Below are 21,430 nucleotides of genomic sequence, written 5' to 3' on the forward strand. Positions count from 1 at the left end.
TAGAGTTACGAACAAAATTTTATTATTATTATTATTTTAATTTATAAATAAAATTACCCATGAAAATATTAAGCAATTTAAAGTTAATTATTTTAGACTTAAGTTATGAGTACTTAAATTATTATTTTATTTTAATTTATCTCAAAAATAAAAAATCAATAATAATATGATACGTGGTACATTCTTATTAAATGTCAATATTTTTAAGATTAAAATAAGATAAAAATGATAATTTAAATAATAAAAATTTTGAAATTGTAAACAACACATAACCCCATTCTTAAAGTAGAGAATACAAGCGTTCAATGACAAAAACATAATAAGAGGACCCTCCAAAATATGAAAAATTGTCATCAACACTTCCAAAATTTTCAATTAGGTTCTCAAATCTTTTGAAAATTTTAATTGAGCTATCTAAAAAGTTTTGAAAATTTTAATTAAATCCTCTAAAAATTTAAAAATCACACTATTTCTCTCAAATTTTTTAAAATTTTCAATTAAACTCATTAAAATATTTTAAATTTTTAATGAACTTTCAAAAATTTTGGAAATGATTCAATTAGTAGCCATCCAATTTTGAAAATAGTTTGATTGTGCCAATTTAGAAAGTTGTAGGTGAAACTGTGGTCCAAAAATCTTTATCATCAGTCAGCACTATCCATAACTCAATTTTCCAAGACAAATAGGGCAGCTAGATATGAAAGTAACTATTTTGACTTGATTGACTGCGAATTTATTTATTTATTTGATTTGTTTAATTAAATTGATTTTTCAATTTTCCGACTCTTTCAAAATCTTTAATTTAAACTTTTTAGTACCTATAAATGGTTACATGATAAATGTGGATAACATTTTTTTTTTAAATGATTCGTTTAATTAAATTTATCGAGAGAAATAAATTAAAATTACTTTTTTAGTATCCATAAATCTTTTGAGATTTTGTTAATATCAAACTTTTCTTTACGAATTTGAACTTACATTTTCACAATAATGCACTCTCCACGTGATATATACCAAATAAGAAGTATATAATGAATAGAGAATGTCCTATAATATTAACCACCGGTTTCACCTAAAAATTTTAGAGTTAGATTTGTAGCTAAATTGATTAAACTATCGGTCTGTCAGCCTGACCGATTCAATCGATTCAACTGATTTTTAACTTAGACCAATTCGTTTAATACATTTTTTCGAATCGATTCTCTCATTAATTTTTAATCTAATAGACCCGTGCGACTCCTAATGAAAGTGAGAGACAAGACCCTATAAAAGCCAATGGGCCAACGCTAAACTCTAGAGAGATGAGTTTAATAAATGGGTTACAACAAAAAAACACTTAGAAAGAAACAATGGCGATGATCAAAATGTGAATGGGGGACCAATTTGACCAAATTCAAAACCCAACCCTTTCTTCATTATCCACATTCTGATTCTGTTTGTAATAATGTATACAAGAAACTGGAAATCTCTAACCATTGGCAGCTTAGATTGAGGGAATTTTTTTTGCACTCGATATCATAGAGGGTGGTCCGGTTGCGGTCCATGGCCTATAGCCTAAAATGCCTCGATAGGTTTATACCTTACCTCCAAGGCAGAAGCTATTCCATGAGGATTTCACATGGACTGCCAACTCCCCCTAATCATTGCTTTTTCATTTCATATATAGTTGTCGCTTTTTCATCGATAATCTTTTTTTTTATTTGATAATTTATTTAAGGGTTAACTTCTATTTTGGGTTTATAGTCCTTGACATTGGGGCTTAAATATTTTTTTTTCAAATTATAAACTAGGCAAATTTTTTTATATTAGAATTTGAATTTGGTAATTATTCTAATATTTGGACTTGAACTTTAAAGCTTTCAAAAAAAAAATCAAGAATTAACTTAGACAAAAAAAAGTTTAAATTCTAATTGGGAGTAGTTGCTAAGTCTAAGCCAAAAAAATAATTTTTAACCCTTCATTTAAATTAGATTTTGTTGCATCCAAAGTTGTTTAAGCCAAATGTTTTAGATTGGCCAATCAGATCAATTTGATAGGGAATTGGCCAATATACCTATCCAAAGCAAGGTAAAAAAAGAAAATCATCGATCTACGAATCAATAAAAATTAATTGAATTGAATTAAAAATAAATTAAATCGAGTTTTATAATTTTTTATATTTATTTTAAAATTTATTTAAACTTTTAAAAAAACTATTTAATTTGAACAAAATAAATAGTCAATCAATTACCAATTCAATCCCAAAAACATTGATTACATCTATTACAGAATTGTCCCGAGTAAAAAACTATGTAGATGAATATCTGGCGCTCTTGAATGTGACATCCCTTGGTTCTGTAAGTTGGTATATTTGGGAATTACGTAATTTGTGTGGGCTAGCAATGTAATTTTTCAAAACATTTTGGGTGTATAGGATATAAGGTGTTTTTATTCAATGTTTTCTAGGAAGACAATGGAATAACATAGCATGGGATTACAAAATTCATTGCTTAAAGTCCAAAAGATTCCCTCTCTATCTCGGAATATATAGTCAGGGCCAAATTTAGATGAGATTAGCAATAGAAAATTTTTATTTAGATATTTTATAACTTATAAAATTTTAAATTAATAATAAAATTACATTTTAATCTTCTTAAAAATAATAAATATTTTATTTAATCCTCTAAAAATTATAAATATATAAACTATTAAAATGATAAAATTATATTTTTACTATTATAAAAATATATAGTTTAATTCAAACCCCTCACGGCGAAGAAAGGTTGAATCGTGAGTTTTTTTTGCAAAATTTTAGCTTCTTCATATCATAATGTTGATGTTAAGATTACTCAATTTAATGATCCATCTGTTGCTCTTCTAAGACTTTTACAAAATGATTTGTTAGATGTGATAATGTGTGTATTACTTTTTTATTATAGAAAAGATCAACACAAAACGGTTACAAACTTAAAAAACTATTAACTTAGAAAAGAGTACTATGCTCAAGTAACAATATATTTCTAACGGCATCTAGAGGCTCCCAAAACAGTTATACATCACCCATTTCACTTGAATTTATTTTGGCCATATGATCCAACAACCTTATTCTAAAATATCAGAATGTGACGAAATCTTATTTTAAGGGTAAAGAAAAATTAGGATAAACTACTTAAATTATCATTCAACTATTAAAATTTTCAGTTTATTCAAATTAATTTTTAATTATTATTAATATAATTATATTTATTTAATATTAATATAAATTTTAAATTTATTATTATATTTCTTTGAAAATATTTATGTATTTTTATACATTTCTTTTTTTAGAATTAGGATATATTGAGACTATTTGTAAATTTTGAGGGTTAATTTTTTAAATTTTGAATTGTTATCATACCAAAATTTTTAATTGCCACGTCAGCTTTCTGTTTGTGATTTTAACAGGAGAAAAGACCATACTATGTAACATGGTGATTAAATTACAAACTTTCTATTTTGAGTGCCTAAAATGAAAGTTTTTGATAATTGGACAACTATTTGTGTAGTTTACCTGAAAAATTATCTTAATCACATTCATCAATTATAGGGTTTTACTAGAATTATCCATAATCCCTCCCCAACCTTTAAATAAGAGGATAAACGCACTTCAATGCATTTTAATTTACATCCTCCTCCACTAGCAACAATATCAATACCAACCAAGTTAAAATTCAATCGACTGGATTTTTATTTATTGACAAAAAATTCTTATGTAAATTTTTTGGCTTATTGGGATTGAATTATACTATCATGTTGAAGTTATTCAATTTAATAATTAACATGTTGCTCTCATAGGAATTTCATAGAATAATTTGTTATATATGACTCATCCTAAATTATGTGTTACTTAAGCAAATGTTCCTTACCTATATATATATATATTATCAATCACATTCCTCTTGCTTAGCATTCAATTTCATTTATTCATATCATGAAATTTGGGATTTTAGGATTACATGTACCCAATTATGTTATTTTGATTTTTGATATTTATGTTCAACACTCAAATATGAATAAAAAATATAAATATTTTTTCAAATATATAAATAAAATTTAATACTCTAATATTTATATTTAAATATTTTATTAAATTAGTGTCATCTTTAATCATATCGTTAACTTAATTACGAAAATATAAATTTTTTTAAAAAATTAAAATTAATATTTATAATAACATTTTCATATTTTCATACTTTTATATCATTTTAAAAATAAAACTACAAATCCAAAGATAAAAACAAGTATTTAATGATATTAGAATACAAATTTGTTATCACTTCTATCTTTCTCTCATTGAGTGCAATAAAGTTTAATAAAATTAAATATATTCATACCCAATACATCATCTACCCATAATATAAGTAAAAACTATTTATATATTAAATATATTTATAAAAATTGATATAAAAATAAATCAAGAAATGATTAAGTCAATATTTATTATTTTATATAAAAATAAATCTATAACTTTATATAAAAAGAAGAAACATAGAGTAATGAAGAAGTGTGGGTTAGAGCTGGAAGGAAAGAAAGAGGGAAAAAAGGTATAATTATCTATCAATCCCTTATACTTTTCATACTTTTAAAATTTAGTCCCTTTACTTTTACTTTTAAAAATTTTATCTTTTACTGGCTTCTAATTTCAAGAATGTAGTCCATCTACTTCTTTTATTTAATAAAGAAAGTTTAATTGACAACATTGTTAATTGATATCTATTAAATTATATTTAATCTATACACTTAGTGGCTTTCTTTCTTTTTCTTAGTTTTGGGTTTTAGGAGGAGAGAAAAAGGTATAATTATCTATCAATCCCTTATACTTTTCAAAATTTTGAAACTTAATCCTTTTACTTGCTTCTAAGTTAAAAATGGACACTTCCTTTTATTTAATAAATTATTTAATTTAATTGACAACATTGTTAATTGATCTCTTAAATTATATTTAATTTATAAAAAATATTAAAATAATTATTATTTTTTGGTAGAAAAGGACAAGATTAAGCAATTATATTAGATAAAATCATAATCAAGAGTAAATAGACATGTGTGCGATCTCTTCTAACAAATTTGACCAAAATCGATAGAGATCTAAATAAATGTATCAAAGAGCTACTTGTATCAAACATGCCTCATAAATCATCATAACAATTATTATTTTTTAAACAATTTTGCTTAAATCATGCACTTAAAATGACTGTCTCAAACATGCCTCAGAAATCATCTTAACAAATTAAAGTAACCGTAAATTATTATCATAAATTTAATTTTCATAATTTAAAAATTAAGAATATTAATACCAAATAAATTATGGAAAAGATTATAAATTCTTATGCGTAAATGGGAACATAAAGGCTAGTTTTAGTAAATTTTCACATCAAATTAAATAGTGGCATCAACTCAGCCAAATTTATTAATATTTTATTTCTCATATTTCCATCACAACTCTTCTTTGCAGCAAACAAGCATGCAAATACATAGCAACCCACAATAAATCATAAGAACTTTGAATTTTCAATGAAAATAAAGATGGAGGTGAAAGGCTGAAATAGAAAAAAAAATCAAGCATGGTAATAAATTTTTTCAACTATATAAAATATATATTTATATATGCATGTACGTTTCCATAATATGGGGTTGCTTTATACAATAAAAACCCAGGCCCCATATGGCAAAAGAATAACCAATATAAAATAAAATTTAAAAAGAAAAAAAATCAAACCAAAATCGTTGAAAATGCCAAAGAAAAAAAAGCAATAGAAAATTTAATGGATGTAATGGGAAAAAAAAATTATATATCAAGGGTGATAGATGAAATGAAAAATGAATTTACAACAATCATTTTAGTTGGCAATAGGGTTTTTAAGTCTCCATTGCCACAAGAAATAGGGGACGGATCGATTCAAAGCTTCCTTAGCCTTACTCGAGTAAAAATTCGAAGGCTGGATTCTGAAGAAGTTCGTCTGCTGGTTTGACTTCCGAGAATTCTATCTCTTGGAGCGATTTGGAAAGATCGTCAACTGAGAAGGGAATGCTGTATTAAGAAGGACTGATTAGTTCATTACTTTGTTTCTACAATGTAGATATCGAATGCTAGATATGGCTACAAAGTTGTTTTGTGTGTTACGTAATACGAGCTACGAAGAAATGTTGAATTCTTTGCGAATTCACATTTATGTAGAACCGGGCATCGTATGTAGGCAATATGAAGGGATTTTTACCTGGAATTGTCGTCCAATAAAAAGGAACTACTAACCGCATCATTGGAATCCTCTGTCATTAATACCCTCATGCTGGAAATAACCTGGTAACGAAGTGCGGGTTTGCCTATTAATCATATCAGCTTTACGAACTTTGTAAGCAATCAAGAAGAAAGATTGGTATTTGAAACTTACATCTGGAGAAACACTTCGAGTATTATAGTTGTCGTCCCAATACAGGGTACATATTCTGTACAATTGCTGTACACTAAGAATCTGAAGAAACAAAAAGTAAATGTCAAAGAGAATGAGAAAAATGCAATGTTTTCAGAAATGGACTGGTGGTCGAACCAGTCAAGGCACTAGTTAGCTGATCCAACCAGTTCAACAAAATAAATCATTAAAAAATCATAAAAGATAGAAAAAATATTAAAAATCCGGTTCAACCGCCCAGTTCAACAGGTCTGTACCAGTTCCCAGGTCAACCAGTTCAATGCCCTTCTCCGAACCAGCACCCCGGCCAATTTCCGGTCCAACTGGCCGTTCAAACAACCTTGGAAAAATGGGGAGGGAAAAGAGAGAGAGAAAAAAAAAAGGCCTTACAGGGCAGAGATCATTTGTAATGTCATCATATGAAATTCTGTACTTCTGATGTATAACCTGTATAGGATTTAATACGATTCAAGTTAGAAGCAGAACTTTATATTTACTGCTATTAAATATCTAGAGAGATAAGCTGGAAACTAATGTCTTTCTTCAAGTAGTAAAAATAATTTTCTGGATAAAACGACATTTCTAATTAACAACACTCAAAAGGAAATAACGAAGCAATGGTAAATCCAGTCCTTCTAGATTCCCACACTTCCCACATCTGCTCTCCTGAATTGTCATGATTTGGGAAGTCAAAAGTTAAAGCTTTCACTTTCCTATCTAAAATTATTAAATTCAAACTCATATTGGTTTTGCGGAATGGGGCATTTGAGAACTATTAATAATAAATATGATAATGTTTAACTCAAACTATATGCAGTGTCAAACATATTAACAAAATTGAGTTCGAACGACTGCAAGCTGATAGGACTTCAGAAACAAACATACACGAACAACCCATCACATTATCTATATTGTCAAAGAGTGCCTGACATACCAAGAAACCAACAGCCTGTCTAATGTGCTTAAGTTCATCCCAGGACGATCCTGCATACTGCAGCTCAAGGCAAGTGAGGTATAGAATCAGCACAATATGGGCCTTAATTAAGCCAATAAAAGGAAGTAAATAGTCCAGCAAATATGTAGCAACAACTACGTGTACAAACACGGATGAGAAGAAAAATAAAAAAATAAAAACCTTACCTCTTCTTTCACTTGGCAACTCCAGAGCTCTAACTCCGCTAACCCAGCTTTAACATATTCTCCGTTGCTAAACGTACAACACTCACGGCGTAAAAGAAGGCTGGAAAATTATAACAAATTCTAATAAGTACAAAACGAAACCTTTTGAATTAAAACCACAAAGGAACTATCTAAAAGCCACAAAAGATTACCTATTAAACAATTGTACATTTATGTACGAAAATGTTTGAGTAAATATCTTCTGGATAAGAACTTGTGGCACCTGAAAACCAAGCAACCGTAAACATCTCTATATATATATAACTGGATATCAAGATGCAATGACTTTATGAAGAACAGTGAGAGGAAAAAAAAAAAAAAAAAGGCTCCTTACAAAATTTTCTTTCAAAGTACTGAGGAGGGTGTTGAGGCTATCAATAATGCCCTGCCAATGAGTTGAAGGAGAATCTTTGCCAAAGGACCGTCCAGATCTTAGTACATTTCCCTTAGATGTTCTAGGTGCCTAAAATTAATCATGACCAATTGGGAAAAAGAAACACGAAGGAATCAAGTTAAACTTAATTATAGCTGCCTACCAAACAGTTGACGTGCAGCTTCAAACTCTTGACCAGAAACTAAATGAATCACAAGCTACCTGGATGCATAGAGAAAGCAAAGATGATATCTCTTTCTTCAAATTGTCTCTAATAATTCCATAGATCTTTTCCACATATGCTGCAAGCTGCTGCTTGAAAAGCAACGCAGGGTATTTTCCCTCTACCTTGCGAACTACTGCAAGTGCAGCAGCTGCAGCAAGGTTGTTGGATGAAGGGGAAGAGCGAAAACTCTGAATTAAGAGAAAAAAGACTGTAAAATTAGTCTTATTCTTCCTTAAAATTGAAAATTTTAGAAGGGAAAGAAAGAATTTCAGATACCATTGTCATCCTTCCAAACAGAGAGGTTGGAGTGGGTGGTTTCCGACTTGGAGTTGCACCATTTGCACCAGAAACCTTTAGAGTCTTTTGGAGCAAGAACAATAATGCTGATGTGTTGGACAACCAATAAGCCATATGACCATTGTCTTCTTCATTCTACAACCAAAGAAGCTTTCATCACTTGTTAATGAACCCTCGTACTTATTTTACTATAGCTTAAAGAAACAGAAGAAAGTGTGGGCTTCTAAAGAAAGTATTTTACAATTACACAAGCAGGACAACCTAAGAAAAGGGCAGCAAATTATGCAAGTAAAAAAAAATTTTCAACAGTCATGTCTCAAACCAATCACAAGCAAGAACAGTAACTCGCCTTATAAGGACTGCATTTAGGAATTAAATACTATAAAAATAAATACAATCAAAATCCGCAGAAAATAGAAGTCATGCAAGAGGAAGAATAATAAAGGAAAATGAAGGAGATACTCCACAAACAATGACCATGAATTATAATTTTTTTTACCTCAATTGCAGTGCCAATCATCTGAATGAGACGGTCAAACACATTGGTCCTTTCTGCTTCAAAAGATTTCCAGTGAAGAAGACATTTATAAATGGTAAGCGCAGCAACAGGCTTTCCATGACTGAACCCAATGTCCTTTGTAACGCAATTGATCAGTGCATTGACGCTCTCCTGTTTGAAAGAATGATACAAAACAATATCTGACACACTGCACAAAATTATGAGGCTTGAAAATGCATAAGCCAATTATAGCAAACACATACATGTTGGCGTTCAAGATTGGATTTTTGCAACTTGCCATTAGATTCTATGCCGACCTTCTTCACTGGAGTCACACTCTGTGGTTCCTGCACAAACAGGTCATCAATGGCCATACCATAGAAACAACAGAAGTATGATCATATGTTAACAATTATGTAACATACATTTGATTTGTTTGCTTCATCTATATGGTGACCATTTTCCAGATTCTGCAAATTTACAAAGAAAAAGGATAATAGGAAATATCAACATGATGACAAAAGAGGCAGGAAGATTTTAGAAAAAAAAAAATCTAAGTTATATTTTACCGGAGTGACTGGAATCTGTAGATGCTCTGAAATCTTCTTAACAGGTGTACTTAACAGAGTTTGCTGCCTCAGAACTTGGTTTTCAGATTCCATGTCCAAAATTTTTTCTTCAAGCCTGCAAACAAAAGATACAATGAGGACCAGGAGAAGAGAAAAAGGAAAGTGAAAACCAAGAATAACTACAGCTTCACAAATATGCACGCAAAGGTCCATCTAAGATTCTGAAAATTAATAGTACGAATCTATCTCAAAATCTTTGCCCAGTAATGGCACAAGCTAACCTGTGCATAACAGTCTTCAACTGAACTATTTTTGATTCTGCCTCCAAAGCTTGTTTCAACCTTTCTTCACTGATCTTGTTTGTCTCTTCAAACTTTTCCTCCGTTTCACCAATTTTCTTTTCCAATGAACTCACCATTGCCTGTGGATAATCAGCGCACAAGATAAGTACTATGAAACTAGTATTCTACCAAGCTTAGGAAAAAACTCCAGGTTATCCTAAATTATCATATGTTCACCATATCTTTATGCAAAACATAGATACTAGATTCAGCTTCCCCACCTTCAGTTTTTCATTCTCACTTGTAAGCTTCTCCAGCATCACATTGTCCACCACTGGAACCTCCTGAATTACAGGGACCACCTCAGCTGCCCTTCTGGCAGCCTCGCGTTCCTTGGCAAGCAATTCTTTGGTTTCTTTAAACTGAAGTTGCATGTCTTGCAAAGCAGACTGTAATTTTGCGTTTTCTTTTGTTTTAGCCTCTTCCATGTCAACCTACAGGGTAAGAAAAGAATGCATAATTAGGAGAGAAGAAAATTATAGATGCAGTGCCCCACCTGTAAGACCATTATATTATTAAAACTGATTTAGAGGAAGAGACAATGAATACACAATTTTAACATCCTTTCTCAAACTAACATGGCACATTGAATAAAAAAAATAGATTGACACATGCCAAGCACATAAAATGCCTCAGTTCATACGTTTCTCCAGTCAATTTATTAGCATGCTTACCCAACTAGCTTCAGTCAATTTATTATCATGCTTACCCTCATACGTTTCTCCAGCTGTAATCTCCATGTCAGTTCCTCAACTTGCTTTTCCAGTTTGTTCTTGGCAGCTTGCAGGGCTCCAGTTTCCCTAGCAGCCTGCAAATAAAAAGAATAGCGGAAAATCTGAGTGATACATTCATGAAACAAGATATCAGCATACACAGGGTTTAGATATACTAAATTGTTTCAGAGAACAAAATTAGCAGATAGAGAAGAAAAAGGTGTAGGGTTTCTTTATTTCCCCCCATTATGTAAGCTGATAGGATTACATATTGTTATTTTAATAGATAGGATTGCATTTCATTGATTGTTGATAAGAAAGATTTTTCCAGAGATAGGCTTGAGATGACTTCAGCAGTCAAACTCAAATTTGAAGAACTCCTAAATTACTTAGCAAGGACACAACTTTTTACTGTTTTGATATCAAATTTAAGCAAAGAAGAGGACCACATAAAGCAACCATTCCAACCACAAATCATTTTCAAAGATCTAGAAGCAGAAGACAATAGAGATTTCCTAATGAAATTTATGACAAAGTTTTGCCAGAAATGCAAAATATGATAAAGATGGGAATACCATCTTAAGCTTCCGCAGTTCCTTTCGAGCAACTCTTCCTCTCCATGCGCATTGTGTTGCAATTGCTGCTTTCTTCAACTTCATATATTGCAACTGGGCCAAGAACTTGCGGCATTGGCTCTGGTAAGTACAATAGAAGTGATTCCAAGTTAAAGAAAGTAACTAATATAAAACAAAAGGAGGTTCAGCCTCTCAAAGAAAAATTGAAGATTATGACATCTTTTCTAAAAAAATTATCGCATGTGCAGTATGTTATAAGAACAATTTAAAAACTTTGACCAACCTGAACTATAATTGATGCTCTGGTCTGCCTTCTGATGCATAGCTCATTGCGAGCAGCCATCCCCCTCATGACCGTCTGAATGGAAACAGCAGAGGAACACAATTCTTTATAAGCTTTCCTAGCAAGATGCATACGCAAATGTCTCTGGATCCTCAAACTTGCAGCTTCTCTTCTCATGCCACTGTAAACATTGCGAGCAAGTTGTCCTGAAATCATCACAGACAAAAAGTATCACTATCAACATGTGTACATAATACCAAAAGCCTTAGTAGAGAGTAAAGGTTAGTTAAATTACACCAGACACACACAGAAAGGTATAAATGTACCTCTGCAAACAGATTGAATCCGTAGTGCAGACCGACGAAGCATGATAAAACTTCTGCGAGCTAAATAAGAACGGATTTTCCTCTGGATAACACTAGCAGATCTTCCTAAGACCTCACTCCTATGGGTATCTAGTTCAGCCATCTGACCAGCCCTGAGAAAAACCTTTGTCTTACCAATCTGCCAAAGATAAACTGGCATCAGTATGATATTTCCCAGAATTCAACTAGAAGTCAGATTTGTAGAACATTTGAGTGAACAATCATAAAACAGCAGAAGAATATACAATTTGACAAAAGGAATGAACTCCCATTTGGAAGCAGCAGGTACCATTTCCATTTGCACTTATGCTACATGTTGCTCGCAACCACAAGCAAGAAAAGTAAAGCTAATAACATTAGCCAATATAGACCACTTATGACATCAAGTTTGTAGCATGAATCCAACTTCTTAGATTCTGTACATGACAAGTGCTTTGCTCTTTGCTTGCAGTTGCCGGCTTCCAGTAATTTCTCGTCTTGGGGCCTAGTTTCTAGGGTTGTTTCCTAACCTAATCCAAATTTGGGCACTTCCGGTAACATGTTAATGGTCTTCACCCTATAAACAGAAGAGTAGAGTGGGATCTCCTCAGGTTATTATTGCCAGTTGGCATAAACCAAAGGCCAAACATAAATATTTGCCAATTGAATGTCTATGGTAAATTTTATTGACATCTTGATGACATGGTTTCTTGCATAAGATGTATCCTAATGATTCGAGAGGAAATCTAGTATTGGCAAGGAAACTAAATTGACTAAGAAAAGATTGTTTGAATAACCGTCAGACATTTACCTGATAGCCTTGAAGTTTCACCTTCTCTAGAAGTTTCTTGCAAGCATTAACCTCATCAGAACTAACATGTATAGTAAACAGGTCAGAGTAACGTTTTGAAGAAACCTTTAGAGAGCCAAGAAAATTATTAACTGTACCTTCCATCCAAAACTTCAGGTGCAAGGAGGCCAAATCGGTCTACAAATTCAACAAATGGTTTTTTAGTAGGGTATCCAGCACAACTAATCCTAATTGCCTCCATAACTCCCTGAAATGAAATAAACGTGGATAAAATAAGCAAGCAGAACTAATTAAAAAAAAAATTCATATTTCAGCTAAACCTCATAGAACGTCATCATTCTTACCCCACACTGTAGTTGTTGTAGAACATTTTTATTCTCAAATATTGAAGGCTTAAGAAGATTATTGGGCTTTACACAACGTATGTAATGTGGCTCTGTGGAACTCAGGGTTTCAAGTAATGCTTGTAATTGTTGCTGTATAATACCAAAAAGAGCACCACTTTCTAACTCATTAGACTGGAAAGAAAAGGTAACAATCAGCATTTAAGAAATAGAAATACCAGCACACCTTAAATCGAGAACCTATTGAGGAGAACTTTGATGATTTGGAGGACTCCTGAGCTAAAGGTGGAAACAAACCAGAAACAAAGGAGCATTTGGAAGCAGTCAAAAGGGCCTGATGTTCAGCAACAACATAATCTTTGTTCTTGTCCAGGAATAATTGAGTTTGATAAGTGACCTGCAGAGAACATATATTTTCTGTTTGAGTACATAAATAGAAATTCATTCACTTCTTAGTTTAGTTCTCCAGCATTTACTTACGAAAAAGAGAAAACAAACTCACATCACCAGCATAATGGCAGATTGTAAAGTCGCTACGGGACAATTTGGGTTTGCTGAAGCGCTTATGGTTTTTAAACATCTGGTACAGCTTCTGAGCAAATGTTTCATGTGTTGATCTTGGAAACATGCTTTTAAAATTTAATAACGGTCAGATATTATTATTAATATATGGTAGAGTAACTGGAAGAAACCTAAATCAAGTTTTGAGATGTCAAAAATAAGTAAAAAGCTAACTACATCTTACCAAGCCTCATCTAGAAGAGCAATTATTCCACCTGGTTTCTGGAAATCAAAAACAGGGAAACTTTTAAATATATATAATAAATGCAATGACCACAATAAAAATGCACGGAGCATTTAGCACTTTTAATTTGTCTATTTGTTTACTCAAAGTCCATCACCATACAGGGCCACATTAGGTAACAATGTTCAATAAATAAAATAAAAAAATTTTACGATCAAGAATATATTTCCTTGTCTAAAGGAAAAGACAAAAATACAAGCACACAGGAATTCATGGAAAGAAAAATTACAGGCATAATGCTAATCAAGTAGTTCACACCAGAAATTCCCAAAGGGAGGTCCAACAATAACTAATAAATCAGTAAGAACAATCCAACATGAATGACACTAATATAAGATTTAGAACTCAGTTAATATAGCAAACAAATTAATAATTACATAGAATTTATCAACTAAACCATCACTCTTATATAATTTCCACAGCAATTTGATAGAAGCAGGCAGTACTTTCTGGCACTGCTTGCACAAGAAACTCATCTTGGATTTGTTATTATGAAATGAAACTAATATGATTTGGTCTGGTTATAATTCAACAGCTTTGTATTATGCTAGACAACAGCTGGTGGCTTTATAACTATTTCAAGACCTAACAATTAATCCATCTTCTCTCTTCACATTCCTCTTTTCCTATCTTTCTTCCACCAAATTGCTTATCTTGTTTTCAAGCTGAGCATTTTATGACACAATCCTCATCAATCAGGTTTTTAGCATGTTTTAAAATTTTCAATGAGAATAAAGCATAAATGTGCCACTACCACTTAATCTTCTATATAGCATGAAAAATAACTACATAGTTCACGTAACATCTAACATAAAATAGAGAGAACAGTTTGGCACTTTGGCTTGTCAAAAGTAGGCAATTTCATTTGCAACCACAACATTACATAGACTGTCCATTCACCACAGCCTTCCCAAATGTGTTCCATGAAAACAGAGAATGCCAAATGGATGCAACTAAAACTGGAACCACAGGACAAAAAGGAAACAATATCAAATATTTAGAAGCAAGAGTGCATAGTAATAGTAGCCTCTATCATAAATTTCTTTTACTAAAGATATACAGTTAACAACACAAACCAACTCCGGATGATACAATACTAAAACAGTCTGTAAGAAACCAGCCAAATAAATTGCAGAGGTAGATCCGACAGACCTTTTCAATGAGGTCCAGAACATCCTGATTATCAACAAACTCAATGTAGCTCCAATTAATTTCTTCTTTTGTATACTCTTCTTGCTCCATTTTGAAGACATGCTGAGGAGCCAGAGGTTTAAGCATTACAAACTACAAAACAGATAATGAGATATCTTAAGAATGATATAAGCATGTTTGCAGACACAAACCTGGTTGAAATGCTGCTGCAGTTTCTCATTTGTCAAATTAATGCAGAATTGCTCAAAACTGCAAAACAAAGTGGCGCGTCAAGCATCAGATGAACAGAAGCAAATAGCAAACATCCAAAAAGGTCACAATATCTCCAAATTTATTTATCCAAGAGAAGCAAAATTGGAACTAACTTTATCTATCAAAAAGAAGCACAATTGAAACTAACTTTATCTGTCATAGAGAAGCACAATTGGAACTATCACTGCTGAACTCCCAAATCACTACCACACCTTAAAAAGGCAATTTGGAGAAAGAATAGGCTTCCTCTAATCATTGCTTCTTTTAGTATCAATTAATACATGACTGCCACGGTATTCAAAACGTGCCTCTTTAAGACACAACTTCTATTTACATCCATTGGTTTCAGAAAACCAACTTCAGTCAATCATAAAAATAACAGGCATACCAGTTAAGCACCTGTTTGTCTTGAAACTCTCAAATCCATAAATATCCAACACCCCAATTAAGAACTTTGAGTCAGGATCTTGACCAATTGAACTATTGATTTTATCCACAATCCTGTGAAAAATAAAAAAAAGAAACCCACTGTCTCAAAAAAATGTCCACAACTGAACAAAAAACAAAATAATAAGCACAGTAAACTCTGACATATCATATTCAAACAGCAAGATTGAACCATACCAGTCAAACAATCTTGAGTACACAATTTTAGCCAAAGCATCTCTACTAAGTGCAGCAGATTCTGGATCCAACCATTTTGTAATGGTTTCATCACGAGTTACGATTATACGCTTGCATAGGGAATCTTCTAATAACTTCCCATCGCACCTAAACAAAAGTGGGGATTAAAAATGATCCCTTTCTTATCTTACAAAGCATATGAAGTGAACAAATATCAAAGAAGTACGTGTTTCAGTATATGCTAGTGCAAGTCTCAGATTGTCCACCTACATGAGAAGCTCAGCAGCAGTTCTTAGATGGAACCATGATTTTTCATCTTTGGGCACAGATGAGTCTATTTCTTTCCCTTTAGCAAATTCAATGTTCCCAAGATGGAGAATTGCAGCCACAACGCAGAATATTGCATCCTGAAGAGGGGCAAATGCAAAAACCAAAAAGATGACACAGAAATTTCATAAAACATTATATTAAGAATTGTCTAGCAAGTTCATATTTCATTAAAATACCTGCTCCTCAGGACTTATTCCAACGACTTCCATTGCCCTTCTTGTCGCAGTATATTCCTTAGAATCATCAATTCCATCCAATTCGTAGCAATTAGATTGGTTCAGATAGTGAAATGTTCTTGGATTTCCCAGTTTGTACCGCTGAATATCCTGAAAAGTAAAATGGAGAAAAAAAAGGAAGCAGAGGAAGACAAATATCAGAGAATTGATTTTCTGAAGCATTACAGTCTCATGTGTGATAAATTTGCTCTCATTTTTTCAAAGAAATGTGAACAACAAACTACATACTATCCATAACTGATGATATAGGCCAAGAAAATTTTCCTACTCTTTCATTACAGAGAAGTTAAACAAAAGGCTAAAAACTGGGTTTCTAGAAACAAGAAACTGCCTCATATTTGATGTTCTATACCACAACTATTACAAGCTGTGAATGTCTCTTGGGACCACTCGCATGCTAGGAAATCTTATACAAAATCACTAGACACTAAACTTGGAGGATAATAGATTGTATACACCAATGCAGCTTTAGAACCCAAATTAATGATTGGAATTAAAAGAAGGTGAACTAGGTAGGAGCCATAAATGACTCATGTCTATAATCACATCACATGGAAGCCATCACACAATCACAAATAATGCTATCTCAGGGCCTCCAATGTACATCCTAAAAGACCCCAGTTCAACAATAGTAAATTTGGCAAAGAGAATGTTAAAGTGAAACACTTTAACTTGTAAGTTGGTCTTCTGTTGGCTAAGAGAATGACACCAATAAATAAATCAAAGATAAGAGGGAGATGGAAAATCAAATAGAAAAGGGCAATAGATAAGAATGAGAGATAATAAAAATTATCATAGTTCAACCCAAATTACAACCTTCAAGCATTAAGCATATCAGATATATTGAAATCTCAAACTAAAAATATGGGAAAGATCATTTTCACAATAGAACTTCCCGACCCAAATCATTTTCTAGACAGAACATTTTGGTACTAAGATAATCTAGAAATCATTAAAAGTAAACATGGAAAATGCTTAATGGGGGAAAGACTATAAAAGAACACATTGTATCAAATAATTTATAAGCAACTTGATTAAAGCAATCAAAAACTACATACTTCTGGTGGTGCCGCACAAAGCATGTAGAAACAGTGATAATTTCTCTCAGGATCAGACACTTGACAAACACGTGATCTTTCTAATAAATAAGTCCTGATGGCAGCTCCTGAAATCCTTCCCCTCCGGTCAAATTGAATCTCCACAAACTTACCAAAACGACTACATCATTCAAAACATGCATGTAAAGGTAAAAAAAAACGATTATAACATAGAATCTACTACATGCAGGGTGTAAAACTTGTTAAAACAAAATACACTCACCTTGAGTTATTATTCCTAACAGTCTTTGCATTACCAAATGCTTCTAAAACAGGGTTGGACTGCAGATTAGCAGAAAACAAAAATAAATGTTGTTAAACATGGTTACTCAGATGACGGATTCAAACTATCAACATTAAATTTAATGTCACACAAATCTAAATTCATAGCCATGTTTACCTCCAGAACTTGCTGCTCAACTGTTCTCCCCTCAGCAGCTGCTCTCCCTCCCATGTAAGCAAGATACTGCATTAGCAATTTTGTACTTTCTGTTTTACCAGCCCCACTTTCACCACTAACCAAAATCGACTGACTTATTCCCTCATTGATCATTAGTCTGCATTAATGAAAATCGTTTCATTGTCAAACAAGTAATCATATTAAATGAACTTCTGGTCAGAGTAACAGGTACCTGTATGCAGCATCAGCTACAGCAAAGGGGTGTGGACTCAACTCACCAAAGGCTGCCCCTTTATATTGTGCCATCATATGGCTATCATAAAGATGAGGTAGTTTTCTGAATGGGTTCACAGCAATCAATATATTTCCTGTATATGTCTGGAAGCACCAATTGGGGCAATTGCCACCTTGAATCAGTATATATTGAAAAAATGATGAAACATAAAGATCTCACCAACATTCATCGATGCAATATATGTTACCGCAAAGAAGGTAAAACATACATCCATTTCAGCAAAAAAGTATATAGAAAAGGACAGAAATAATGCCGATACATTGAAAGAATAAGATGAATATCTGTTTGAAATCTTACATATATTTCATTCATATCATATCTTGATCTTAAATTTTGAAGGACTCCAGGTTCATGCAAGTAAGCCAGCTTTGTCATATCATCAACTCCACATGGTGGGGCCTCGGCATCTTTAGGATATAAATTTGAAGCCTTAACAACAACCTGTTGCAAAAGTTGTGAAATAAGCAAGTCAAATTAAGCAACTAGCTCATCCAAGATTTTTTATGTTCCCAATGAATTCCAATAGTACCATACTGGACTTGCATGACATGTAAAAGGGGCAGGGAAGATTATAGCAAGAGAATTAGCAGAATATATTTAACATTCACCAAAAGAAAAATGAGATTATTACTCACATAAAATAATCCAATTAAATTTTATAAAGCAACTCACCGTCTTCCCTGAAGTGCACAGAACTTTAATATCTTCACCATTAACCTGCACAACTTCGCCATCTATCCAGGCAATGTCAGGATCCTCCACCCAGACGAGAGATCCAACTGCAAGACTGGTCATGGTAGCCTACAAAAGCCATGAGGGCCCAGGATTCACCAATCCATTTGAATCTTTTATAGACACTTTTCACTCAAGATTCAAGCATTAACGCAAAACCATGTAGATAATAACTTCTTGCTTTTCAGTCTCGGAATGACTTTGAATAGGTATTAGGATAGCACGGAGAACAAGTAAACATGCAAAAGTAAAATAAGGATGGTAGGCAACCACTGTTCCAACTTCATTACAGATTTAATAACAAAATAAAAAAAACTAGGTTCGGATCACAGAGGTGGTTACTCTATTTTTTGTTTAAAAAACAATAACTTAGATGAGGGATTTTTTACAGTAACATGACCCATCTTAAACCCTCATTCTTATCAAATTGGAATATCTTTGAGGGATAAATTTATCTAGTGCATGTTGCCATTCTGGCTTCATTGGAGATATGGAGTCCATTAAGTAACACTAAATCTCTAAACTGGAAAGTCTATGAAGGCCTAAGCACCAGAAATTTCAATTTCATAGCTCTATTATCACATGAGCAAAAAAAGACATTCTAGTTTTCATGCTCCAAAGATAGTTACAACAATAGATAAATCACCAGACCAATCACAGTATCACAACCCAGCATGAAACCTCCACTAATCAAATATAAGCACAAAATCGCAAAACAATGCTCAAAGGCACATTACTTCATATTAGAGTGAAATGTACAACTTCAAGTTCTAGATAACGGCAATATGACTGTCAAAACACCTTAATTTCAACTATTTTCAACTAACATAGCAAACAAAACAGTTAAAACCTTGAAAGGTGGATCTCAACAAACAAAAAAATTTGAACATATCCAAGCAGAATAATAGTTAGCTTCAACACCAGTCCAGATCAGTCAACAACAACAATAACTCCTCAAAATTACCAGAAACAATTTTTTTAAGTCACATAAAATGAAATCAACACATTCCAAAGCGAATAAATATCAGAAATAACGAAAATAACGCAATGCAATGAAAAATCCAAACATATCATCGATAAATTACCATCTGTTTTACCAAAGATTGATCGGATCAGAAACCTGTGTTGCTTCTCGATCTACTCCCAATGCGTTGAACAACAATCACTCAATCCAATCCTTTTAAACAAATGAAACTATTTGAACTGGTCTAATTCGCAATAATAAGCAAAACAAAGCCAATAATAATCGATTAACACTAAAAAGTAATTCCGAAAAAAAGTTGAATCAAAAAATGAGAAGCTTAAACCTCTTCAACAGAAGTTTTTTTAAAAAATAAATTATCTTGAAGGAGAGATTAAGCCTCTTTTGCTATGCTTATGAAAGCAGTTTGGTTGTAGTTTTTTAGTTTTTGTATTTTCTACGTTTTTCTAATTCTTTTCATTTCTTCTTCTTCCCTCTTCTTAGGGCTGGTCTTAATACTATGAAACTCTTTATTTTTAATGTTTATTAATATTATAATTCATTAATTATTAATTATTAATTTGTTTTTAAGTAAACCGTAACCTGGAAAGTCGAATTCCGAAAATACCCTAGATCTGGGAACATAATTACGAACTTTGACGATAACTCAGATTCTTTTGAGGGGCCAGTACGACAACTCAGATTAATTTTTTAAAGGAAAAAGCGCGTCCGGTTTGCGTCCGGTTCTCCCCGAAACAAAATGGATGAGCGGTAAATAATGGTTCGATTTAGTGACGGTAATACATAAATACGTAAATTAAGTCAAATTTATGAATATAACAAAATTTTGAAATTCGTTTATTAAATAAATAAAATGTGAATAAATTTTAATTGGTTTATTTATGTTCATAAATAATTTTTTATATTTTTTAATAGAGCATGTTGATATTCGATTATTATGTATTAATAATATTATTGTTATTTATGTGCTTCTTTCATTTATTTATAATATAATTATTGAAATTTATAAATAATTATTTTTAAATCTAAAAAGTATATATGTTTATTTATTGTATGTTTATAACTCAATTTTTGTCCATAATTTTGATGTTTTTGAGTAGTTAGTGCTTTATGAATTGATCATGTGAGCTTAAAAGTATTAAATTTTGGTAGCTACTAGCTATGATTGGTGCTTTTGTGGTAAGTTTGTTGAATACCTTTTGTTAAAAAGACATGAGAAGTGTTTGATTACTCCATTGTCTGTATTATGAGTCAAAGTGAAAGGCTCAACTGAGTAATTGAGGACAGGTGATTGAGTTGTCATTTGTCTTCGTGTCAAAAGATTTGATATTTCTTAATATATTTTGCTTATATAGATACTAATAAAGTCAAAGGTTGTTTATGTAACACCTTACACTCCGCTTGAAAGACAATCAAATATCAAGTGTCACACCAATTGTCAAAGTTACTCAAAATGAATGTATAAATAATTATAATTAGACAATTTTGAATGTAAAACATGTTATCTAATGCATAGAAATCTTACAAATCAATATAGGTGAAA

The 21,430-nt window shown here is 32.1% G+C and overlaps 1 protein-coding gene across 1 annotated transcript; it reads right to left on the bottom strand.

Moving 5' to 3' along the window:
• Positions 1–5,779: 5,779 nt before the first annotated feature.
• LOC108469702 (myosin-6) lies at positions 5,780–20,424 on the bottom strand. The gene is made up of 39 exons (XM_017770700.2): positions 19,991–20,424; positions 18,846–18,974; positions 18,471–18,614; positions 18,111–18,256; positions 17,879–18,035; positions 17,702–17,760; positions 17,440–17,599; positions 16,322–16,471; positions 16,086–16,222; positions 15,816–15,962; positions 15,591–15,692; positions 15,131–15,188; positions 14,940–15,041; positions 13,728–13,765; positions 13,485–13,611; positions 13,209–13,379; positions 12,983–13,114; positions 12,776–12,885; positions 12,639–12,699; positions 11,810–11,987; positions 11,484–11,689; positions 11,201–11,320; positions 10,622–10,720; positions 10,134–10,346; positions 9,853–9,992; positions 9,572–9,686; positions 9,428–9,472; positions 9,266–9,349; positions 9,003–9,173; positions 8,483–8,638; positions 8,203–8,394; positions 7,942–8,070; positions 7,760–7,830; positions 7,569–7,668; positions 7,363–7,419; positions 6,819–6,875; positions 6,411–6,491; positions 6,237–6,319; positions 5,780–6,049 (listed from the first exon to the last, which is right to left on the bottom strand). Exons 1-39 carry the CDS (start codon positions 19,991–19,993, stop codon positions 5,935–5,937), a joined length of 4,545 nt encoding a protein of 1,514 aa, XP_017626189.1. The 5' UTR covers positions 19,994–20,424; the 3' UTR covers positions 5,780–5,934.
• Between the last annotated feature and the right edge of the window lie 1,006 nt (positions 20,425–21,430).

The sequence above is a fragment of the Gossypium arboreum genome, chromosome 8, assembly GCF_025698485.1.
Source record: "Gossypium arboreum isolate Shixiya-1 chromosome 8, ASM2569848v2, whole genome shotgun sequence".
NCBI classification, from domain to species: Eukaryota; Viridiplantae; Streptophyta; class Magnoliopsida; order Malvales; family Malvaceae; genus Gossypium; species Gossypium arboreum.

Excerpts from the sequence above, each read along its gene's own strand:
- LOC108469702 (XM_017770700.2), bottom strand. Across the intron at positions 15,189-15,590 it reads GAGAGTTTCAAGACAAACAG|TTTTGAGCAATTCTGCATTA; the intron begins GTGCTTAACTGG and ends TTTGTTTTGCAG. Across the intron at positions 10,347-10,621 it reads AGCTGGAGAAACGTATGAGG|GTTGACATGGAAGAGGCTAA; the intron begins GTAAGCATGATA and ends CTTACCCTGTAG.